General features: G+C 35.9%; 2 protein-coding genes across 3 annotated transcripts; one reads left to right on the top strand and one right to left on the bottom strand.

The window, feature by feature from the left end:
• The first annotated feature begins 255 nt into the window (after positions 1–255).
• Positions 256–11,072, top strand: LOC126829946 (uncharacterized). 2 transcript variants are annotated; one of them, XM_050560146.2, is made up of 4 exons: positions 256–333; positions 2,902–4,521; positions 5,859–7,433; positions 7,792–11,072. In XM_050560146.2, the coding sequence occupies exons 2-4, from the start codon at positions 4,120–4,122 to the stop codon at positions 8,347–8,349; spliced, it is 2,535 nt and encodes an 844-aa protein (XP_050416103.2). In that variant the 5' UTR covers positions 256–333; positions 2,902–4,119; the 3' UTR covers positions 8,350–11,072. The 2 variants fall into 2 exon arrangements, with proteins under 2 accessions (XP_050416103.2, XP_050416102.2); XM_050560145.2 differs by having other exon boundaries at positions 257–326.
• Positions 11,073–17,263: 6,191 nt separating this feature from the next.
• Positions 17,264–26,317, bottom strand: LOC126829979 (male-specific lethal 3 homolog). The gene is made up of 11 exons (XM_050560172.2): positions 26,117–26,317; positions 25,062–25,144; positions 23,862–23,954; positions 22,708–22,885; positions 21,598–21,639; positions 21,166–21,255; positions 20,711–20,859; positions 19,581–19,727; positions 18,565–19,049; positions 18,024–18,108; positions 17,264–17,676 (listed from the first exon to the last, which is right to left on the bottom strand). Exons 1-11 carry the CDS (start codon positions 26,213–26,215, stop codon positions 17,622–17,624), a joined length of 1,506 nt encoding a protein of 501 aa, XP_050416129.1. The 5' UTR covers positions 26,216–26,317; the 3' UTR covers positions 17,264–17,621.

Raw genomic sequence — 26,317 nt, 5'->3', positions numbered from 1 at the left:
TTTTTTACATTTTGCGGTTATAATTAAAATTTCGAGTTAACTTTTAGAACATTAATGAAGTAAAGAAAACTGATAAATTACTCATCTAACAGAAAAGATTTTTTTCCTGTCTATACACAAATGTAATGTCGTAGTAGGCCTACTAGCATATCGGAGACAACTCCATTTAAAGTCTATTCGTTTCGGTAAAGAATATTTCCTTGAATTTTTTTAAACCATTGACGCTTGATTATCCAGTCGTGCTAATACCCATGTCTGGTAAATAAAAGCTTGTTATTAACTGGGTTTGCAGTGAATAATGTGAAACTTTATAAAACGTGTCACAGGTAATAGGTAAAACATCAGATAGTTATGAAGGATATTTATATAGAAGCTGTTTATAAATTAATATAGGTGAAACTTTCAGGGCCACTGTTATCCACAGGCCGTGCTAATTTAGAACGATATTCTCAAATGTTTCTCCCTTCCTTGTTTGTGTATAATCATTAGCCCTGTTTAGGAGCAGAACAGTAGGACGTTAAACTCCATTTCATTTCATTGTATAATCCATGAATCAGAATACATGCCCTGTGGACCACTATAATAAGCTGTTGTTATTGTTTGCGTTTAACGTCCGCTTCCACCGAAGGTAGCCAATGCAAATATCGCAGACAAACGTTGCCTTATTTTTGTATCTTGCTTTGAAACCACAGAGTGACTCCACCGAAATCTGTAGTGTAAACTTGAGGCTTGTATAGATGACATAAAAAATTGGATGAATCTTAATTTCCTAAAATTAAATGATGATAAGACAGAGGTCATCTTAATCAGCAGAAAATCTCTTTCTCAATCCGTTAAAATCGGTGATTCAACAATAACATCCTCTCAATCAGTTAAAAATCTTGGAGTTTACTGTGATCTCGATCTTAAAATAAAAAGTCACATCTCTACTACCTGCAAATCATTAAATCTTCATCTTTACAACATTGGTAAACTTCGACCATTTATAACGTCAAATATCGCTAAAATGTTAACTAACGCTTTCGTTCTCTCCAAACTAGATTACTGCAATTCGCTTCTATACCAATTACCAGCATCAGATATAAACTGCAGACTCCAGAAAATTCAGAACAAAGCTGCACGTATCGTTTCTCTAACTAAACAATCTGAACACATTACTCCAGTACTCCAAAATCTTCATTGGCTACCAGTTTATCAACAAATTAATTTTAAGATCGGTCTTTTAACTTTTAATTGTCTAAATAATAACTGTTCCCCACAATATCTTAATGAAATTTTAACCCCGTATAAACCAAGCAGGAACCTACGCTCTGCTGATAAAAACTTACTTCATGTTCCTACAGTAAAAACTAAAACTGGTGAACAGGCTTTTGTTTACGCCTCTGCTAACGTGTGGAATGAATTACCTAGACATGTAAAAGACTCTACTAACATTGCTGTTTTTAAAAAAAATCTTAAAACCGAACTTTTTAAACGTGCTTTTAAACTATAAACATGTTGACATTTTAATGTTTTAGAACTATTTGTTTTATATTATATGTAATATTTTAATTGTGAAAAGCGCCGCGGAGCAGCTGTTAGCTGGAGCACTCAGCGCTATACAAAATGATTATTATTATTATTATTATTATAATTATTAGTGCATGAGGATAGGTCTTTCCTGTGGGAGAAAAGCGGAGTACCCAGATAGTGTAGAGTCATAGACAAGGTTGAAAAGGCGCCCATCTAGATAGATCTAGATAACAAACCTCATCTCTCAACCCTCCATGTTTCGAGATAAGAGAGATGGTGTTATATAGTTCCACGTAGCAAAGCCTAACGCAAATCTCATCGGGCCTCAGTAAGCAAAATTGACAATATTTTTCCACAAACCGAAGATTGTTTATTGTTATTTATAATATTTCTGCCGTATCCAACCACAATTAAGCATATAATCCTACCTGAAACAGGTATAAATCGGGAAACCTTCAATGACAACGTTTGAAATGTGCATTCTTCCCATGATGCTGATTGGCTGGATTCTGCATAAAGTACAATTCGTTTCGAACCGACGATCATTTCCATAATTGCCGCCGATATGCCACTACCCAAAAAAGCTTTAAGAGAAGAAACACCACACAGAAACCAGCTCTTGTTGAAAGCGATGCTGAAGATACTGGGGAGGAGAGGAGGGTAGATTCCCCCAGTTCACAGACCTGGGGATGCGTGCCTCTTTGGGGAAAACAATATTACCTGGAAGCTCCAGGGAGGCATCCCCAAATCTTCCCCATGAATCTGGAAAGCTGTGGGGGTGCTCCCTCGGCCTATATTTCTGACAGGGAGTTGGATGGCTGAATGGTTAGCATATGTGCGCGCTGTATCATAAGATCTGTCGTTGAATCAACTGGCGTGGTTTCGATTCCCGGGTTGTATGTGACAAGTAGTAGGGTCGCCTGTCCAACCTCATGGGTTTTCTCTGGGTCTTCCAGTTTGCTCCCACTGTTAAAGACCCCTACGTGCAAGCGAATTGTTGAAAAAAAAATTTAACCATATGTTAGTCCCGAAATGACCTGGTTTGTGTCGAGTGGACTTTAAACCCCATTTTTCTCTCTCTCTCATATTCCTGACAAAACGTCAGAAACACATCAGGAAAAATTTCAATGCAACATTGAAATTTTTGCAGTTCTCCCGAAGCTTCCCTGGGACATCAATTTCCATCGGCAGGAAATCGCTGAGGCAAAAAATGTCCCTTGGAACCTGTCCCTGAGCCACCGCGGCTCCCATGACAGAATTTAAGATGATGTACATGAAATTAAAAATAATAATAAATTAAATATATCCTTACAAAAATATAAATGCAGAGTTCATCTAGTACGAATGTTTAGTTTTTATAAGGTAACATTGTATTTTTTTATTTTTCAGGTGTAGCCAATGGAATGTTTGTAGAGCTGCACATGTATAATCAACATATTGATGAACAGCAGATGGCCAATTTGTAAATAATAAAATAAATATATGATAATCATCAAAGTATAGTAATCAATGGGATAAATAAAGCTTACCTTGGAACCTGTCAAATCTGCTGTTTGTGTTGCAATACAGTGTTGCAAAAAAAAACCAAAACAATATAGTGCATAAAATATATGGAGAAATGTTATTTGAATCTTAATGTTTTTCTAAGAGGATGACGAAAAGACCTGAGACATGTATAATAGACTACAGTAAACAGATATAGATGGTTAATTCTCCCTTGAAAATTAAAGGCACTTTTAATGAATTCATAAAATGTGATATGTTAAAAAGGGGAGACCACTATGAGCACAAGACATCCTACAATGCCGAAGAAACCCAACACATACAAATGTACTATTATTTCATATAAAAACAAATCATGGTCTACATATCTAGAATTAAGAGAAAGCATATCCTGCCTCAGGAACAGCACACAAATTTATATTTATTAACATTTTCATGTATCCAGCATCCGACAACAAAAAAAAAATATCAGACATCTACCTGCTGTTTATACAAGGATTAGGTTGTTTACATTTTGATGAATAGTTAATTATGCATGATAGCAGCTTTGTTTGTTGGTTATTTGTTTTGTGTACATAACTATATGCATGTGGCAGCAGAAGTTTGTACATTTGAAGCAAACTATTTGATGATTAATACAGTCTTTAGTTGTACGACTGTTATTAACACTTGTGCAGGACAGATGTTGTTAATAGTTGTACCGGTCAAAAGTTGTTAACAGTTGTTCAGGACAGTTGTTGTTGTAAATGTTAAAAGTTTTTTTACAGTTGTAAAGGTTAAAGGTTGATGACAGTTATAAAGGTCAAAAGTTGTACAGGACAGAAATTGTTAACAGTTGTACAGGATAGAAAATGTTAACAGTTGTACAGGATAGCAATTGCTAACAGTTGTTCAGGACAGAAATTGTTAACAGTTGTACAGGACAGAAACTGTTGAAAGTTGTAATGGTTAAAAGTTGTTTACAGATGTAAAGGCCAAAAGTTAACAGTTGTAGATGATAGAAGTTGTTGACAGTTGTACAGGACAGAAATTAACAGTTGTACTGGACAGAAGTTGTTGACAGTTGACATTTCCAAAACATTCAGTTAAAAAATCATCTGAATCATGTTAAGAATATTTAGAGTCAGACAGAAAATGAAGAAAATTATTTTTATGTCAATGGTTGGAATGGTCCTTTTTATGTTTTCCTTACAATTGAAACAACTTTCCATAGATTCCAAAGTTAAGATTCAGAAGTTTGTCAAATCAATCCATAGGTTAAGCAATGATGTTAACATGGAAACTATATGGAGAAATTCAAATGGGAAACACAATGGTCATTGCAAAATTCCATATTTGAAGAAAATGATTCGACCGGCTATGTCTAACACAAGCACAAGACAGGAAGTAACATGTCATCGAGTTAAACCACACAGAGAATCATGTCAAATAGCCGATGATTTGTTTAAAAGTAAACCTATTGGTACCTGCAGTCATCAGAAAAACTACGAATTCTGTAAGATATATGTAAGTGTTTGTTGACCTCTTCATACTTTTTGTGATTATTATATAACCAGGAGCTAACCAGGATTTTCCGGTGTAGTCTACACTTGTCAGTGGTGCAGGATAGAGGGTCTGACAAAAACATGGTCTAGTCATTTGGATGGGACAAAGGACCAAGGTCCCATGTACACATTGATATACACATGTAAACCTAAAAGAAATCTTGATAGTTGGAATTTGATGAAGAAAATACGAATGCGCAACTGTCTGGCCTAAACTTCCCTCATAGCACACTGTACAGTGTATGCAGTCGTCACAGAATAGAAGCGGAGCTTGGGGGCAAAAATTCCCAGCTGAATACACGACTTGGAGGGTTTCATGGATAAAAAATAGGCTACAATCAAGAGAAATAATTGCATCTTATCTTCGATCAGTAAACAGGAAAATTGACTCAACTGTCTGGGATATGGCAAGATTCAAATGAAATGTACATACAGTAGTTTTTGAATTTATAAAGTCTGTTGAATGGCGAAATGCAGTCTAGAGACTCAAGTCATAACTATGATCCAGTTAACTAGAAATTTATACACATGTTCATAAGATGAGGAAGGTGATCATTATTTTCAGAGTACCGGTACTTGCCCTTGATCACCTTTTAAGATATCTTGTGGCTCCTCAAGTAACAAAATTAATTATCAAATCAAATTGAAATTTATACACAGTGTTTATGATCACGAACAAAAGACAACTCTCTTTCATTTTGTATGTTTCAGAGTAAAGCCTAGTTTAGATCAAGAGCTGAAAATTCAAAAAGAATTGATTTTGTAATTTCAGAAATATACCTATCTTTCATACATCCGCAGTATCCCCAGTGGTCTCATTCCGTTTCACTCCACTATGCCCTGGGTTCATCCATGGGGGAGACACGTAATCAAAATATCCGCCCTTGGTCGTAGCTTGATTCTTCGCAAACCTGTCTTAGCCTCATTGTTTAGGTTCACAACAATATGGCGACTTCTTCGCTCGATTATGAGAAACTTTGCAAGGAAATTAATATAAAAGACGTGACATGCGCACATTAAAGATGTCCTAAAACATCTTTTAGATGGGAAAGATGTATTTGTGTCAATTTTATGTATTTAATGATTTTTTTGATTGATCGATAAAAATAGCACAATCATCAAAGGCAGTTAATTTGTCTCCTCCGTGAATGAACCCAGGGTTAGGGGAGTGGAACGGAATGGGACCACTGTGGATACCGAGTATGTCTTTATTTTGTCATGTTTCAGAGTAAGCCTAGTTTTCAAGTAAGAACTGAAAGATCAATAATTTAAATATTTTGGTCATTTTGTACATTTCAGAGATATGAGTCGGATGCTATGCTTAGGGATGTGACCTGTTCCATTAATCAGTGTGTTTTACCTGTCTATCTCGGCCAGATTAACAAAAATACAGGTGAAAAAATATGGACACCGTTTACCTCCGCTATTGACCTCACCCATGGTATATATGGAATTAGAAAACAAGGCAATTTTGGATTTTTCTACATAAAATGTGTTCTTTCAAATGAAAACAGTGATCTAGACACGAGTAGTGTGTTCTTTGATCAGGATGAAGGTGTTTACTTTGTGCTGCAGCTCATACTTTTACCTCCTATGTATATCAACTCAACGGAACAAAAGAAAATGGCGGAAGAAAAAATTAACGTTAATATCATTTTCGTAGACTCTGTATCCAGACACCATTTTTACCGGTCTTTGCCCAAAACTGTTGATCTATTTTCAAATCTTAATACAAATACAAAAACAAAGGTACTAGATTTTGAGTTAACACAATCTGTAAGGTCGCGAACATTTGAAACGCTGCAGGCCATGTTTTCCGGATATGTTAATCTGGACGAAAAACCTTTCGGTGTTCTTGCCATGCCACCTGTGGCTTTGAAAACAGAGGAATTGTTGGGGAAATTCAAAGAGAAGGGTTATAAAACGTTGTGGTTGGAGGATCTGTGTTACTTGTGGGAATGGGGCATCGTCAAAGATCTCCTAGTCCATGACTCAAGGTTATCTCGGTTTGAAACCTGGACCAAGTTAAAAGCAGCATTACTTAAAGCGAATATAGATTCATTGGACATCACATTAACTAGTTGCGAAGTGATGCTCGTGAACAATCACAACGATCCATTCCATGACCTTGACACTGTCTGCTTCAATGGACGACACCATCATGAGTATTTTTTAGAGTATTTGCAAATTTATCAGACGTACTTGAACAATATGAATCTCCCCTTTTTCACATTTTATGAAACGAACGTCGCCCATGAAGACACTGGGCGTAGAATCCAAACACTTGATGTCCATTTAGAAGACTTTCTGAACTTTGCGCGGAACCAGCCGAACACCTTGACAGTTGTCATGTCGGACCATGGAAATTCCTATGGTGACTTCCTCCAAAGATCCGAAGAAGGTCAAAGAGAACTTTATCATCCTTCCATGTTTTTAATCATTCCAGAAAAAGTTGCACGTTACCTTGGAGACGAAAAAATGAAAAATTTGATAGAAAATCAGAATCGTTTGATTAGTCACCTAGATCTGTTTTACACATTAAATTCCTTATTGATTGGTGGAGAGCAAGTCAAAGTAGCCAATAGAAATCAGCGTTTCAATGTTACATCACTCGGACTTTTTGATCAGATTTCCCCCCATCGAACATGTAGCGATATGCCAATGATTAATCCAAATCTGTGTATTTGTGAGGGTTTTGAATCTACAGTGTCGAACAATACGGATTATGTTGTTTACGCACATTTTGCTCTCGGTAAAATAAACAATGAGATACAAAGAGAATATCGTGAGCATCACCGACATTCGGTGACAGGAGTCGGCCATTGCCAACAATTACGATTATATCAGTTCACAAATGTCAGGAAAAGTTTACATGTAAGTATTTGGTTTATTCCTTAAATAAATGTAGGTCGTAGCACCATTGTCCTGGCAAAATTTCCCAGTTGGAGCAGAACAGTAGGACATTAAACCCTCCCATTACATTTCATTTTTGTTTATTAAAAATGTCAGTCGGGGGTTTAAAGATGCCGATAATCATTTGAGGCATTTTGAATCCTTGCCAACTACAATATTTAAATGTTAAAGTTCAATAATTACAATTTGATACAAGTAGACCATAGTGCGGAATAGTGCTGCAAATTCCCATCATAGCACACTGTATGACATATTCAAGTCTTCAGTAGCCCAGTCTATGCAGAACATCATTTATTGAATGTTTCATTTTATTTAACAGGACAACAGGATGACCTTGAAGATGAATCTAGAAGTTCAATCAGGTGTTTCCAATGGCAACGAGACAGATATATTTTTTGTTACAATGTCCATAGAAACAGGTAATCATAACATAACTCTACAACAAGTTGAACGAATCTCAGGATACAGTCGTTACAAGACATGTGCTGATGAAGGTGTCAGTCTGCCATTTTGTGTCTGTGATATCACTTCCCCCCATTCCACCAATCAGAAACATCTGAGCCTTGAGGACCTCGAGGAAGACATTTTGTTGATGCAGTCATCCATCCACCATATTGAAAATAAGTGTCTATATTTAGTGAGCAACGATAATCAAGTTGGTCTTGTACTTTATGCAGTAAATATCTGTAAAGATTTGTATTTCGACATATCTGTAGATGTCCAGCACATCGAATTAGACATTTCCACAAGTTTACCTGTTAAAACTCAGGTTTTCCCAGGAGAAATCCAGTTTCTTACTTCAGGTGTCCGGTCTTCACCCAATTCTAAATGGTTGTGGTCTTACTCAATTAGTTTTACGGATTTAGCTCTAAAGTAACATAGCCGAGATTGGTTTAAGAGAGAGAACTCTTACAAAACTAAATGGTTGTGGTCTTACTCCAAGTGAGCTCTAAGGTAGGGACCATACAATGTCGTCAGACATAGCTACACGCAGAGCCTTATATACACGACTCTGGTTATACGTAATATTAAGATTGGTTCAAGGGAGACAACTCATATCAACCTAAATGCTTTTTTAATATTGATTGTTGTGGTTTATATGCACTCCTAAACTGAAAGTGCTATCAGGTGCTCAAGATAATGTATGCATATTCTGCCTCTTGCACAGTATTCATAAGAGTGGAAAGTTATGTGATCAGTTTGTTTATATGGCAATTGTGGCTTATTATCTGGCATGCTACTTATTATTATTTAGTGCATACCTGATAAAACTATTTTTTTAAATTTTGTGTCGCTTACAAAATGGCTATATTTGTTGATTATTTTTATAATTGTCATATTTTGAAATGTTGTATTTAAATGGCACATTTATTTTTATATCAGTATTTATAGTACATAGTACTTACTTTGACTATTTATGTTACATGTACATGTACTAACTTTATGTAAAGTATTTATATTACATGTACTAACTTTAAGTAAAGTATTTGTATTACATCTACTAACTTTAAGTAAAGTATTTATATTACTTTTACTTACTATAAGGCAACACAAATAAAATAAGTTGTTTCTCGGGCACCGCCCGCACGCAAAATTGGTTGCGCGTGCGGCCTATTTATTAGTCTTGATGAAAAATAAAAAATATGTAACGCCCGCCCGAACATCGATAAGCAAGTCATAAAAAGAATATGCCGCATGTATCTACATGCCCCATACGTGAATATCCATTCAAATGTATTAAACTGATTCAGATGTAAACGCTCATTTACGGGTCTTTTTTATTGATATCGAAAGAACCTCCATTTTTGTATCACGTGATTTTAATTACCTCCCCTTGTGAACTAGAATTTGATTCGTGTTAAACACCGAAAGTCATTGACAACAATGCATTGTATTTCAATCATTCGATCTTAATCGGCTCATTATTGCCGGCTTCAGTCGGTCCATGTTTGAAAAAATCCTACTTATAAAACAATGAATCGTAGAACAGGTTAATTATTATAACTTGTGGCTACGAATACGATACGATGATAGTCACCATGCCTTAGTCAGAATCTGGGTCATTAGCACATTTAACGGTAGTTTTGATAATCCGGAAAATAATAATTGGATTACACATTTGATGGTTTTACTGACCAGTTGTTAGTTAAATTTAAATAGTCATTCGATATAAACCCCAGATAGAACACCGAATATCCTGAGAAACACACCGAATATCCTGAGAAACGGTCATTTCCCGAATCCCGATGACACGTGACATGCATTGGTTGGAATTAGGTCAATCATTATAAACCAGCGATACTAGATTTAGATCTAAGTGTCGTTTACCGTGATGATTATTTTTGATACACATGCTGACAGAGGCTTACCCTTTAAAATATTGTCGTTATTATGGACGGCTATTAATAGTCGTACGGAATTTTATTTTAAACCAATTTCAATTATGGTTGTCACCATTACCATTAGTAAGCTACATTACGTGAATTAAATATGGAAAATTATTTTCCTTACAGTCAGTGTTCAGTGTTTGAGTAGACTTGATTTTTGGGTTTATGTTCTAAGTATGTATAATATATAACTGAAAGCAAAACTGTAGACAAGTAATGACTTTCTCATTAAAAAAATAAAATACAAGGCCGCCCTCCCGCCCCAACAATTTTCAACAATAGCAAAATTTTATTTTGCACCATCCTCTAGCCAGAAATGAGGTAAAAAAAAAAATAAACCGCCCTCCCCCCCTACAGTTTCAGCTGTCAGTTGCCCGAGAAACAAGACATTTATTTTGTGTAGCCTAAGTAAAGTATTTATATTACATGTACTAACTATAAGTAAAGTATTTACAATATAGGGTTTGTCTTGTATGGTTCTGTTTGTTTGTGTAGTCCTCCTGTGTAAGTCAAGTATTTGTGTGTTTACTTATTTAAAGAAACATTCCAATTAAATACACAAATAATAAACTTTAAAAACCATAAATGCTTTTGTTATTTAAAATTATTAGGGTTGCATGTGTTTTAAGGACATTTAGGGAGGAGACCATAGCAGTGATGGGATTTCAAAAAAATTATTGTCGGACATTTTTTCCCGAAAATAAAGGGGCATAACTTTTATCGTAATTTAAGCAGACGTTTTCAAAACACAATAAAGAATTACGTGTCAACAAAATATATTCAAATTCATATGTAAAAAAAAAATAGGTGGTGATGTATGGTCACAACTAGACATTCTTTGGTGAGTCTAGTTCTTGATGAATTCTAGCTCACCTGTAAAATTAGAACTGCACATGAAAGTTAACTCAAACTTGGAACTTGAAAAAAGATAGGTGCAAATGTTTTGTCAGGACAATATTCTCCCCCTCACTTTGCTCACTTAAAGATACATTCCCGGTACAAACTGGGTGATTTAATGGTATATATGGACTAAAAACATATTCAAACTAATTAATTTGTCATAATTTTGCTTCAAATCCTTCTCAAACATTGTAATTGCGAAGGAATGCCCTGCTATAAAAAGTCGATCAAACGAGGTCATGTTTACGTCTCATGACTTACCTCTCTTTGAAGTCAGAGGAGAATTCATTGTATACATAAGACGATGTTGTCTTTAATCGCTATTTATTACAAATATTGAATCCTAATTAAATTCTCGGATTATCCACTAACCGCGTAGTGCAGAAATTCCTAATCGTCGGGCTGTCGATTAGGGGAACCCTTACATTTTTGTCCTGTATACGCTCCATGAGTGTTTTTCGGGGAATCCAGTATTTTTCTAGTAAGATTGGATTCTCTACTTTCCATATATACCAAAATTGCCATACTTTTATTGGAAATAACCACCCGATAAATACTTTTCTGGGAACCCATCTTTAAGCAATTTAGAATCTTCTATTCATATATTAAAGCTAATCGCAAAATAACACCACTACATCTACTCTCATTATTCTGTAGCTACATGTATCCCTCTTACGGATATCATGAATACACCAGCAGTGTGTTGCCATTTTTAAAAACAAGTTTTAAAGCTACTTGTACCACAGTGTTTCATTATATTAGACCTAATCCCACACAAAGAGGGATTTCTAGGGCCATTGCTTCAGGAATATGAATGTACCATTGATTTCAAGAGATTTGGATTTTCGTGGAAAAAGGCCCCTTTTATAGTTTTCGATGTGAGCAATATGTATTGTTTAGTGGTCGAGAGCGAGACATTAAGTAATATATTGTAACAACAAAAGGGGCCTCAAGTGTTTTTACAATATATTACGCAATGGCTTAAGCTCGAAACCATTAAACGACTTAAAATACTGTAAAATACATCACAGGAGTCCAATATTTCACTAGTATAAATAATATACAATTGGCAAGTTGTCCGTACGATTATTTGAAATAATGGTACACCAACAACACAGGATGATGTCACATCTGTATTTTAAACATGTATATTGTACATTTAGGGCATCATTGTTATGGGGAATTTTCTGTGCATCTGATCATGCGTAAGACGTACTATGTCAAAACAATCTTGAACATGTTCACTAAATGCTGTATGGTGTAAATTGACATGTTCGAGGACACCTCATGACCGTAAACATCATCCTACAAAGGATGGATGATGTTCTTGAACAAAAGTAGGATCTGTAAATGTCCTTAAGCATTGATGAGTTAGTCACAAAATAACCAAAGTATTGTGTTGATGAGACTTTAACCCAGTTCAATTCCATGCACTATATTGCGACCCCACACTCCTGTAACGTTGACTACTATAGGGTAAATATAACTTAATTTTGGAATTACTTTTTGTGGTTGGGGGTTCTAGTGGTTAGATAGACGTGTGGGCGTAAAACCATAAGGTCTGTCAAGACCCCTACGTGTAAGGGAATTATTGAAATAAAACCATATGTATGTCGAGTGGGTGTTAAACCCCATTTCTCTCTCTCACCATTAGTGTGGTGACTCCTCATTCCATGCATTGTAATGCAGCCCATGATACTGTTTGCAGACCAAACTTCCCTAATATGGACGGCCTGACAAGGACAGCAGTCTAGTCAATCGAATGGGATGAAAAACCGAGGTCCTGTGTACACATTGGCGTGCACATAAAAGATCCCTTGACAGTTGGAATTCAATATAAGAGTAGGCCGTAGTGTCGCTGTCCGGGCAAAATTCCCCTCATAGAACACTGTAGGGCATACATCTTCATTAGCCCAGTTTGGAGCAGAACACTAGGACTTTTCGTGTGGTAACTGATCATTTCATGACAATCTTTGCAAATTTGAGTAGGGAGCACAATGGCACGGGGTTGCTGGCTCATTAACCTGTGGTAAAAGACAGTGGGTCATCCGGAAGGGACAAAAATCTGACATCCTGTGTACAGATTGCCGTGCACGTAAAAGCTCCCTTGGCAGTTGGAATTTGATATAAGAGTAGGCCATAGTGCTGCTGTCCGGGCAAAATTTCTCTCATAGCACACAGTTTGGTGTATGTCTGTCTTCGTTAACCCAGTCAGAGCAGAACAGTTGGACATTAAACCCCAATTCATTTCATGAACCTGTGGGTGTTGGGGTTGATATCATGGTGTTGGCAAAGGAATTTCCTACCTGGTGCGTAAATGTTACCACATTTACCGTTAGTCAGTCAAAACTGGGAAACATGACTGAAAGGGAGATTCAGCTTAACTGGTAACCATAGAAGTATGTTACATGGCATCTCAAAATGGCATCTGTAAAGACACTGACCAATCATCCCGGTTTCATTCTACTTGTCAGGCATGACAAGTAAAAAAATATTTAAATTAAACACACATTTTGTCATTTCTCCAAATTTATTTTTTAACAAAAAAACAAACAGTTTCTACAATACATCTACATGTACATTAATAGTTACAATATCTAGAACGTTTATATACAATTTTATATACTGGCAATTTAAACATAAGATAACAGCTTCCTGGACAATGTCAACAACTTTATATACATTGATGATCATTGATCAAGGCCAGTTTTTGGCAAAATTGACCAATTTTCCCAAATTTTCACTACTTGTGAAGAAAAGCATAGTATTAATTAATAAAAGCCTCGTTAAAAGTTATTCATATCCTGTAACTTTGGGTCTGGAGGTTGCTGGTTCGCCCCAGTGTTGGCCTAGAAAGTTTAACAGGATTTTCCGGCGTGGTTTCCCCCATGACAGATGTCTAGTCGTTTGGATGGGATAAAAAAAAACAAGGTATCGTGTACACATTGGCGTGCACGTAAAAGATCACGTGGCAGTTGGAATTCATATATAAAAGCAGGCCTTAGCATAGCTGTCCTGGCATAATTTACCTCATAGCACGTTGTATGGAGTATCCCCAGCGTCATTAGCCCAGTCGGAGCAGAACAGTAGGATGTTAAACCCCATTTCATTTCCCAAATTGGGCCCCACATTTTCTACAACCGACCCTGTCTACATTACCTAACAGGATGTTAAACCCCATTTCATTAAGATTGATGATGACAGCTTGTGGGACAATACACTTTAGATTCTGGGTACCTTACATTTAAAGCCATTTTACATTGTTCAGACAATCTAATCCACGCTAATATGGACGCAAACTAGTTTTTAACATTTAATTAATAAAACAATATCAAAAGAGGCCCATCAAAGGATTATAGATAGCGCATTGGGGGAACACCCTGGAAAATCACAATGAACTTTCTCTGGCAAAAGACTGGGAACAAACACAGGACCACCAGGTTAGCGGGCCAAAATCTTACTCACTAAGTCACTGTGGCTCCCAAGTTGTATGGTACACTGTACCTGACAAAATTTTGATCAACTTGTATGGTACACTGTACCTGACAAAATTTTGATCAACTTGTATGGTCCACTGTACCTGACAAAATTTTGAAAAACTTGTATGGTACATCGTACCTCGATATACTATCATCTTTTTATAGTCCATACACCATAAGACATGCCATGGCAATTGCAATTTTTACGCATAATTTAAAACTACAAATCTCAAATACTGTACCAACAGAAAGGTTGTTGTTAAAACTAAAATACAGTTCCAAATATTTATCTTGGAGAACATTTAAATTCAAATTATATAGGGACAAATTAGTGTAATAGTATGTGGAGGTTGGGAATAAAACTAACTAATTCTGTGTAAATGGCAGATGGAATTAAAGAAAGAGTAGGTGGTAACACCTCTATCCCTCATAGCACACTGTGTGGCATATGCCAGTCTTCATTAGTCCAGTCAATGAGAGAGAGAGAAATGGGGTTTAACGTCCACTCGACACAAACTAGGTCATTTCGGGACTAACATATGGTTTTAATTTTATTTCAATAATTCGCTTGCGCATAGGGGTCTTTAGCAGTGGGAGGAAACCGGAGGACGCGGAGAAAACCCACGAGGTTGGACAGGCGACCCTACTCCTTGTCACGTACAACCGGGGATTCGAAACCACGCCAGTCGACTCAATGACGGACTTTATGATACAGCGCGCGCGTGCTAACCATTCAGCATAGGGGTCTTTAGCAGTGGGAGGAAACCGGAGGACGCGGAGAAAACCCACGAGGTTGGACAGGCGACCCTACTCCTTGTCACGTACAACCGGGGATTCGAAACCACGCCAGTCGACTCAATGACGGACTTTATGATACAGCGCGCGCGTGCTAACCATTCAGCCATCCACCACCCCCCCCCCCCAAGTCAATGAAGAAAAGTTGGTCGCTAACCCCATTTGTTTTCTTCCATGTATATAGTAAATTATAAATATCAAGGGATAATAATCACAACATCAGAAGTTACAGTATATAAAATCAATTTAAATATCAAAAATCTGAGCCAAAGTCAAAAAAATTACTGGACTTAAATAAATTGCAATTATAAAACTATTTTTACAAAACGTGAAAAATTATTGATATCAGAGGAACAGATCCTGACATTAAAGATATATTAGCTTGGCTTCCACCATCTTAAATACTGAACCATATATAGACAGGAAGGTCCATATATAGGCAGTGTGTGTAGTGTGGTCCTCCTGCACTTACTAATAGACAGGAAAATCCATACATAGACAGAAAAGTCCACATATAGACAGGAAAGTCCATATATATATATAGCCATGTACAAATATGTATTAGCCAGACACCACTATCAAATTCAGCAGTTCTTTGATGACCTCAAAAATTTGAAATTCTTGTAAATAGAGGTTGGGGATATGATATCAGATATCATAGTTAAATGTTTGTTTCTAGTAATTATTAATGTCTGAACAGTCAGCAATTAACACTAGTCCTTATCTGAATGACCAGTCAACAATTAACACTAGATACTCCTTATTAATGACTGAACAGTCAGCAATTAACACTAGATAGTCCTTTTCTGACTGAATTTGATAACACAAAAAACCTGTGTTGTTTAGGGCTGTATTGGGATATATATCCAAACCACCAGGAAAATATGTACTTTCTACCAAGTAATCATATTTACATTCACTAAAGACTGTGAAGCAGTTATTAATAATAACCAGTAAAATATTACAGAAAAATACACAGAATAACTAATATGTAAAATGTATTAGTTGAATAATATGATTTAAAATAATGGAGTTAAGTTCTAAATGATTTGATATGAATAGTGAATAACAATTATATACATTATATACCATTGCTAAATTTCAACCCTTTCATCCAAAAAATAACCTGTGGTACTGGGCAGGTGGGTTGAACAATACCACGGATAGAAAATGAAGAACCCACAGAACCGGGCAGGTGAGTTGAACGGATAGAAAATTAATAAAGTGAAATTGGGGGAGTGGGTTGAACGACGTAACAGATAACTCAGAGAATTGGGTGTGTGGGTTAAACGACACAGAGGATAGAGATCTGATAAATTAAATGTTGAATCATGAACTGAAATATATCATTATTTTCTTACTCTTGTCCATGCAGATGGATGGGTTGTTCAAGATCTATATGCCGGTTATTTGTTTGAAAAGTGCTGAAATTTTGTGATGATCCCTTATTAGGATAATGAATAATGATGCGAGTATATAATATATTAACAGAATAAATTATACAAAAATCTCTTTATCAAAGAGTATAAATATGGGGCTATGAAGACCCTATTTGTATAGGTGGGTTGATGTATTGATGAAAGAGTATGAAGATGAATACCCTATTTGGAAGCAGACGCTTAGCCCAACATCCAGTCAAGACCCTACTAGGTTATGTGGGCTGATGTATTGATGCAAGAGTATGAATTAAGGACTATGGAGACCCTAATTGGTTAGTCAGGTTGATGTATTGATGCAAGAGTATAAATAAAGGGCTATGGGTTATTGTATTGATGAATACTGACCAAAGCTTGTGCTTTAACCTGAAAAAGCTGATTATACATGTACATGTAGCTTGAAAATCTTATCTCCTGGTACACTTCCAAGTGGGCTTGGTCGGGGGACGCAACCCCTGGAACCCCTTCTCATCTAATATGTCTAATAGTATTGTATAAACAAAGAGTCTAACAAGAGAATGTATCAATGAAAAATATTGAACACCTTCAATTACTGGTGCTTCTTCAGTTTCTTCCCCATACATAAAAAAAAAAGATCTGCGAAGGATTCAAGCTTATAATGATTTACTATGTGTGTTGTAAACCAACCTAGTTACCATTAGTTACTGGCTTTGTATTTGTGTTGAAAATTATATTTGAAAAAAATAAAAACCTTCCACAAGCCTAAGTAACTATTTTTGTCAGAGGAAATCTATAATTTTTTCTGAAAGCATGCCTTTTTTCAGTCACTAATATGAAGTGATGGAAATAGCTTTTTATGAATCTGTTTCAAGATGGCAGACATTTTTGATATTGTCAATCTGTTTCAAGATTGCAGACATTTTTGATATTGTCAATCTGTTTCAAGATGGTGACATCTTTGACAATAAACTCTGTTGAGTAACAGGACCATTAAAACTTGAAGCTCCATCTATGGTGACCTCACACAAGGACTAAAAGATCTGAAAGATTTTTCCATCCAAGCTGACAATACCGATCCAAGCAGTAAATTCAAAGCACCTCTGCCTTACACATGTACATTCTATTGATCGATACTGAAGATAATCCTAAGCTTGTAAATGTTTGATTGGCTGAAACCTCTGATGATTGATGTCAGGAATCGACATAGATTTCATCATGAAATATTTCTTCTCGTTCCGCTAGATATCTGAAAAGATTTAATAATTTCGTTCATTTAATTCAAAATGTTTTGCTTAAAGATGCATTATGTAAGATTACCTTAGTCAAATTACTTGTATTCTGTGAGAAATTATTTGAAGATTTGATCAGAATAGTATAGTCTCTATTTTTATTGCTACCATTGTTACGATAAGAAACAGAGTCTCTATTATCCATCTTTAAATTAAATTATTAAATGGCAATTGTGAATAAATGTTTGAAGCCAAAAGAAAGACCTGCAATAGACAGATATATGATGTACATGTATAACGATTCTTTTTTCGGCAATACACTGTTGATAAAATATAATTAGTTTATAGAAAATGTTCTACTCACTGTAAACAACTGTCAACTAACTTCATTAAAATCTGTGTTCTACCTTCATCTAAATTCATACTGTTGACCAGACTAGGAAGCTTTACTAAAACAACCAAAAAATTATTGACAAAAATATTTATAGAATACATTTATATCTATATAGACCATGTCAATCAGTGATTTGAGTAGCCAGGGGTCTAAAGTGGAGACAATGTCATGGTTGGTGTGAGGCCAAATGGCGACAATGCATAGCACATTTGTTTCTTCTATATTATTTCGGTGAATGTATAAGAGTAAAAATATGCTGCACGCGAGCAGCGTGGTTATCTCTGAACATGTGTCTACAATAACTCTGCATGTACATACCGGTACATTTAATTGTTATTTTGTCATTTGTGATATTTTATACAAATAAGTAACATCTGCATACCATACACAGACTATTCCATTATCCGCCATTAAAATAAGCAGATAAGAACTCGATATGAGTGGTTAATCTCTCACATCATAATAAGAGTTAAATTTCTTCAAAATATGTCAATCATGAAATGAAACTTACCAAATAGACGAAGTAAATGATGAACCCCATAGATCTGAGACGGCTTTATTGGCTCTTTCAGCTGAATCTCTGTCGGTAACAGTTGCCATGACAACAGACTGTCCATGATGTCTGAGCGTCCATCTTGCATGTTATCATGATTATGATGCAAACCGTTGCCGTTCCGCACAGTCATATGTTTATTAGTGGATATATCACCGGATAATTGTACGCTTGTATTGAAGCTGATTTCATTATCACTGTTCGGTTCAACTTTGATTTCTATGTCCCGATTCACAGGCGTACTTTGAACTCTCCTTGACCTTGGTCCAGGCTTCCGTCCACGGGGAGCCGATCTGGGAGTTTCTTCCGTGATGGACTTCCGCGTGATTCTACGAGGGGTAAGATCTTCAGATGAGGAATCAAGGTCTACGTTGTGAGAAAAGCGTTGATGTGGAGAAATTTTTCTTGGTCTTTTTGTATTTTGATCTGTTGGGGTTAAGACTCTGTAATAGATTTTAAATGTTGAATGAGATAAATAGATTAATTATATTGATATTTCTACATCATATATTAAAGATGCATTATGTAACATTTAGATAAAGAGCTGGCTGTTCTTGCTATAATACTTAGGTAAAAAATAGATAATGAAAATAACAATCTACTTTAAAACTTTAATTTACTTTGAAATTATCTAAAATATTAAAAAAAACAATAACTAAAAATGCTGTACATCTAACAACTGAACATTAAAAACTACTTTAAAATTATAAATAAATATTTAAAAATCTCAACACAACAGCAATACGATATGTTATAAAACCCCCTCTCATTTTAACCTGAAAATGTTTTTGTACTGATGTTGTGCAGGGATTTTTAAATATATATTAATATCTACTCTCTGCATCGGCATCATTTGATCCAGTAGCTACACAGTTCTACCTGCATATCCAGCCTCTGCTACTCTTTTATGGGAGTGTTGCCGCCCCACCCCTCTCTACCCCCCTGGTTTAAAAAAGATAAATATATAGACATACCTATCTTGTTCTTGTAATGTATGATATGTTATATTCCGTACAGCATCTTTATACTGATCTCTTTCATTACCATATAATAATATCAGAGGTAACGTAAAATCAAAACAGATTCTTATACCATCAACCATTTCTTTACAAAGAGGAATCCTGTACATATAAAAATATATTTAGCTATTGTCAAACATAAGATAGACTAACAAAATATAAGGTACATTTAGCCAAGCAAATTGTGGACACTACGCCCACATAGAGATAAACTGAAATTATTAACTTTTTATAAAATATTGTGATATAGTGATTATATAGTAGAGTAGAACAGCTCTCAGTTTGTGACATTCTTATAGAACAGCTATGGGCTTGTGACATACATGTAGAAATATATGTAGAACAGCTCTGAACTTGTGGCATACATGTAGAACAGCTCTGAACTTGTGGCATACATGTAGAACTCTGAACTTGTGGCATACATGTAGAACAACTCTGAACTTGTGGCATACATGTAGAACAACTCTGAACTTGTGGCATACATGTAGAACAACTCTGAACTTGTGGCATACATGTAGAACAACTCTGAACTTGTGGCATACATGTAGTACAACTCTGAACTTGTGGCATACATGTAGAACAACTCTGAACTTGTGGCATACGTGTAGAACAACTCTGAACTTGTGGAATACATGTAGAAGACAACCAACTTGTGGTATACATGTACAACAACTCTGAACTTGTGGCGTACATGTAGAACTGCTCTTAGTTCGTGGCATACATGTAAAACAGCTCTGAGCTTGTGACACACATGTAAAACAGCTCTGAGCTTGTGACACAGATGTAGAACAGTTCTGAGCTTGTGACACACATGTAGAACAGCTCTGGGCTTTTGACACACATGTAGAACAGCTCTGATCTTTTAAAGTACACAACTGCTCAAAATGAAAAGAGAAATGGGGTTTAACCCGTCCACTGGACACAAACTAGGTCACTTCTGGTGTGACTAACATATTGTTCAATTTTTTTTTCAATCATTTGCTTGCGTGTAGAGGGTCTTTTAGAAGTGGGAGAAAACCAGGGGACCCAGGAACCCTACTCCTCTTAACACGAGGAAGATAGTGGCTATTAGAACGCTGACTTACCATCTGCCTGGTGCAAAATGCCAACTGTCGGAACTATTACTGCGTGATTTATCTCGTTCTGGCTGATCGTATAAATTATTTAAACAATAACTCTTTACAAATCCTTCCAATATTTCTATAATATTAGGTCTGACTGGTAACTTGACTAACTACAATAGACAAAACATATGAATAATTACTATAGTGAGAGAAATTGGGTTTAACATCCACTCGACACAAAATAGGTCATTTTGGACTAACATATGGTTTGATTTTAACCATTCGGGCACCCAACCACGCCAATAATTAATATAACGCCGACAATCCAACTCTGCAAGCTGCTCTTAGTTCAGTATTAGGTCTGGTTCATAACCTGACTAAATACAATAAACAAATAATATTAGGTCTGACAGATAATATTGTCACAGATACATCACCATGAATCAAACCCTAAAAACAATGAAAATACCACCTACCTTTTCCTTATGATTAATAAGAAAGAAATCATCTTCCAATTTTGTTTTTAATATTTCTGGTATTTCAACATCCACGGGTGAATGGGTAGGCTACAAGAATAAATATAAACATATATACTTATAAAATTAATAGCAAACCTGGCCTATAGTTCAGTTGTGAGAGAGAGAGAGAGAGAGATAGGGTTAAGGCCACTCAAGTGTAGGTGTCTTTAGCATTGAGAGGAAACCGGGTGACCGGGAGAGAAACCATGAGGTTGGACAGGCATTCCTATCCCTTGTCATATATAAATGGGGAGTCGAAACCATGTCATTTAACACAATTACAGACCGTATGATCTAACGCACACATGTTAAACTATTCCCCCCAACCTCACACCCCCACACAGGTTCCTACAAAATTACCAATGGTTAGTCAATTCCAGTCTTACTTACTTGTTGTGGCAGTGTTGGATCATTCGAAATTGCATCAGGACTCTAAAACAAAAACAATATCATAACAATGATTACAAAAATAAAATAAAAAATTACAAACCACTAATGGTTAACAAATATTAAATCAATGTGGTTTAAAAAATGTACTCATTTGTACCAACTGGGCTAATGATAATTAGAATGAGAGAAATGTTACCCAGTTGCGCAGACAGCAGAGTTTCCAGTGCACCTACCCTTTGGGAAATTCAAACTGCCATGGGTTCTTTAAAGTGTATGCCAACATGTAGAAGTCTAGACAATATTCCTTACCAGGTCCTCCTCCGTGAATCACTAACAAAAGGAAACAAGGCTGGAGAAGTCCAGAGGAACTTTCTTGATCAACACTCTGACTGAACCCCAGATCTCCAGGTTAGTGAGTCACTCTGGATCCCGGTAAACAAAATGTGTGAAAGCAGTAGGAAGTGGACTACAATCCCTCTCCCTATATAATAGTAAATGCCAGAGGACCGCAATACACACAACACAAACCCAACAAGACAAGAAAAACTACATAGACATTGTAAGAAATCAACTAATATCAAATCATGTGAATGGATCCGGGAACCAGTCGTAAGAGCCCACTGTGATGATACAGGCTTCACTCAAAAAGAAAATAAACTTATGACATACAAGAAAGACTTAAAGGGATAATAACACTCTTGCTGGCTTGACAGCTCCAGTAAATAAAAAATAGCCTTATTCTAAGTACTAGATGTGTTAGTGTCCTACCTGTTGTGTAAATTATCCATTAAATCCTATTTTACTTGTCCAGAGGGTTCAAAAATATTTTTAAATCCAAGTCATATTTGAAAAGCTTTACGTCAGGCTTTTCAAGTCATTTAATGGAATTTTTCCAATTTTTTAAATTAGGTGTGTTAAGATGAAATTTGTATCATCAATTAATTGGAATATTGTAAAATAGTGCAATTTGTTGACCAGAATAAAGATTGGGACATATTATTCAGTTACAACAAGAGTGGTATTGAGCCTTTAACAGATATAATGCAACTGATCTCTTGAATGGCGATAGGCGGCCAGTTGACGTCATGAGTTAGAATGTTAAACAATTACCTCTTTTGTTGGGCTATTCTCATCATCTGTCTTGGATTCGTCCTCATCATCCTCATCGTCACTGTCTAGACCCTTCCTAGATGTAGAACTATCACCATCTGATGATGATAAATCACCACCATCAAAAGCTCTCTTCAAAATATCATCAATTTTACGCTTACGGTTATCTTTCGTCTGACTGAAATAAAACCATTTTAAAAGTAGAATTCGGGTTTAGGTGTCACTGGACTAAATGAGAGAAAAGGAGTTTAAAGTCCACTCAACACAAACTAGATAAATTCGGGAGTAACATATGGTTCAATTTTATTAGTAGTCTTTAGCTTTGGGAGGAAACCAGAGGACCTGGAGAAAACCCACAAGACTGGACAGGCAATCATACTACTTGTCCTGTACAAGCGGGGAGTCGAAACCACGCTTCAGGACTAACATATGGTTCAATTTTATTAGGGATCTTTAGAGGTGGGAGGAAACTGGGGGACCTGGAGAAAACCCACGAGGTTGGACATGCATCCCTTCAAATTGTCAAAACCACACCACTTGACTCAACGACAGACCTTACAATCTAACGCTCACATGTTAAACCATTCGGCTACCCAACCCCTACAAAAAAAAGGTATATCTATTTCTTTAAGGAATCTATTATTTTTTGGGGGGGGGGGAATATCAAATTTTCAACAGTTTAATCCACCTGATTATTAAACATTTATCGAGGAAAACAATAGAAATAAAAGGAGGCCCATCAAAAGATTGGGTTGAATCTATCCAGTACATAGACTCTAGTACATGACAAATGCTGAAATATTTTTAGTTTATCATATTAAATGAACCATTATCAGACTGATATAATGATGAGAAATAATTACAATTTGATTGGCTAAGATTTATTATACAAATACAGGTAAAATCAGATGATAACAATAACTTTAGCCTCTAGAATTTTAACCGAACAGACAGAGAGGAGTGACAACAATATATTGAAATATTTTTCTTGAATTTAAAGTTATTAGGAAGCAGTAATGGCAGAAAGGAGGACTATCCCAGCATACATGGAATAAGTCACTTTAGCAACAAGGGTTAGACCCACTAATTAAATTACAATAATGATAATCAGACATTATCACCATGTTTCAATGTGAATGTATAAAAAAACCTACTTTTTTTTGGCAGTTTCTGCAAGCGTTTTCATTAACAGACGATTTTCTTCTGTTCCTTTTAAAATAAACTCTTCACTAACAATTCTATCCCAGCTGTAAAAAGAATAAAATGAACTAATATATGAAAAAAAATATGGTTTCTTGTCCTTATTTTTTGCAGTGAGCCACGAGGGAAATTTTGCCTAGGCAGTAACAATTATGCCTAGTCTTAATCCCATTTCAACTGTCAAGTGTACTTTAACATGCACGCTAACATATACGGTATAAGATATCAGTTTTGCCAGGTGTGCTCAGTGAGTAAGAAGCTGGTTCGCCAACCATTAATCATGGGAGGTCCCATATTCGATCCCTGCATTGGCCGCAAACATTCATCTGGATTTTCCGGCGTAGTTCCCCCTTGTCAGTGGTGCAGAACAGAGGGCCTGGCAAGGGACAATGTGTAGTTGTACGAAAAAAGGAGCTCCTGTACACATTGGCATGCACATAAAAGATCCCTTAGCAGTTGGAATTCAATTTAAAAGTAGGCAGTAGTGCTGCTGAACGTGCAAACTTCCCCACATTGCACACTGTATGAGTGTATGGCATATGCCCCGATATGCCCATCTTCATTAGCCCAGTCGGAGCAGCCCAGTAGGCTGTTAAACCCCACTTTATTTCATTTCCGTTTTGCCCGGTACTCTGTCCTGCACCAATGACAAGGGGAAAAAAATTGCTGGAAAATACAGAGGAGCTTTCTCACGTCAACACCAGAATCAAACCCCAAACTCCTGGTTGGTGAACCAGTGTCTTGCTCATTGTGCCACTGTGACTCTCAAAATAATAAAATATATGAGCATTCAAAACAATATTTGCAATTCCTATTACCAAATTTATACATACATTCAATTTCTGGTCAGAAGACAAACTAGTTCGATATTAAGGCACATGTTACAGACTTTGTCAGACATAGATTCAGACTTTATCACGCACAATAGGCCAGTTGTCTGTTATTTTATCTCCTGTAAATTTGTTGTGGGTGAGGGTTATGTAGTTGAAAAAGTATGGTAAAATTTAATAGTGGTCTGCAGCCAAAGACTTAAAAGAGAGTTGTCTCCCTTTAATTCAATTTAAATGGAGTTATTTAGCTCCTTTAGGCTGAGATGATGTTGAGTGAATCTTCTGTTATAAATGCTGATACAGTCAAGCTATCATTTTAATTACCTGCTATTCCAGCCCTGGAAGTGAATATGATACCCGGGTATTTTCTTTCCATCTTTATCTCTCAAACTCTGCAAATCCAAAACCTAAAATACACACAAATAAATACACATTTATTGATTTATCACAATCATTAAAATAGCAATAAGTCTATGCAAGTCAGAATAAGATGTCATTTATGACTGATAAGTCGTCAACCATACTAAATGTTGAATAATAATCACATTAAATTAGAAATTCTATCTATTTAAACTCAATTGCATAACCCCAAGAAAAAGAACTTTTCACAAACATGTAGTGACATTTTATTGTTCAAAGTTAGCCCACTGGCTAGGCAAGATTGAACACTTACTTTTTTTTCTTTTTAAAAAAATGAAAATTTATATGTTCCTTCACCAAAATGAACCTGACTTTTTGATAAAACTTTTTAATTATAGCTAAAAATAGTCATTAAATAAAAATATATAATAGCTAAGTTACTGTAATCATTAAACTTATAAATGAATTCAAATGTTCGAAGTAGCCCTATTTCATGGCATGCTACTTCCATGCATATAAAATGATAGTTTCTCTATCTTTCACTTCGATATAATATTCGTCACACAGGTGAAAAACATCCTAGTGAATGTCCTATAGTATAGATGTACGTGTTTGTTGTTTAAATCCGGCATCCAGCAATATATGTAACTATTCACATGGTTCTATTGAACAAGTTGGACCAGTTGATAGACCACTTATTCCAAGACAGAAGACCGCTAAGTGCAATGCCCATGTAATGGGACTCTTTCCGGCATTCATTGTTTCAATTACGACTAGGCCTAAATGCCCCATGGAGAATTTGTTGTGGTTGAATTTTTCATGAGAGGCAGAGGCAGAAAAAGAAATATTGTCCCCAATAGCAATACTGCAATTGGTCAGTCAACACAAATCAGGATCAATCCAAATCATGACTACGTAGCATCTTTTTCTGTATCATTATAATTAAATAAGTTTCTATTACCGTATTGACTGTGGGTTCTATTGTTTTGTTTTATTCAATTTCAATTGTTATTGTTTACCTTTGCATCGTATAAAACTTTGGCTTTGGTTGGATCTGGCTCGAAACATAATACAAACTCGCCTACCATAAAATCATATTTCAAACCACGAGTTGACATTTGGTCAAATGCAATTTATACCATTAAAAATGCATTAATTATCACCCTATAAATGGTAAATAAACAAAAGATTTTTGCTGCAAGGTGCGCGCTTTATTTTTA

Source organism: Patella vulgata, chromosome 8 (assembly GCF_932274485.2).
Source record: "Patella vulgata chromosome 8, xgPatVulg1.2, whole genome shotgun sequence".
Lineage (NCBI taxonomy): Eukaryota > Metazoa > Mollusca > Gastropoda > Patellidae > Patella > Patella vulgata.
Note: the sequence above shows the minus strand (reverse complement) of the source record. Positions and strands in the feature narration are given on the sequence as shown.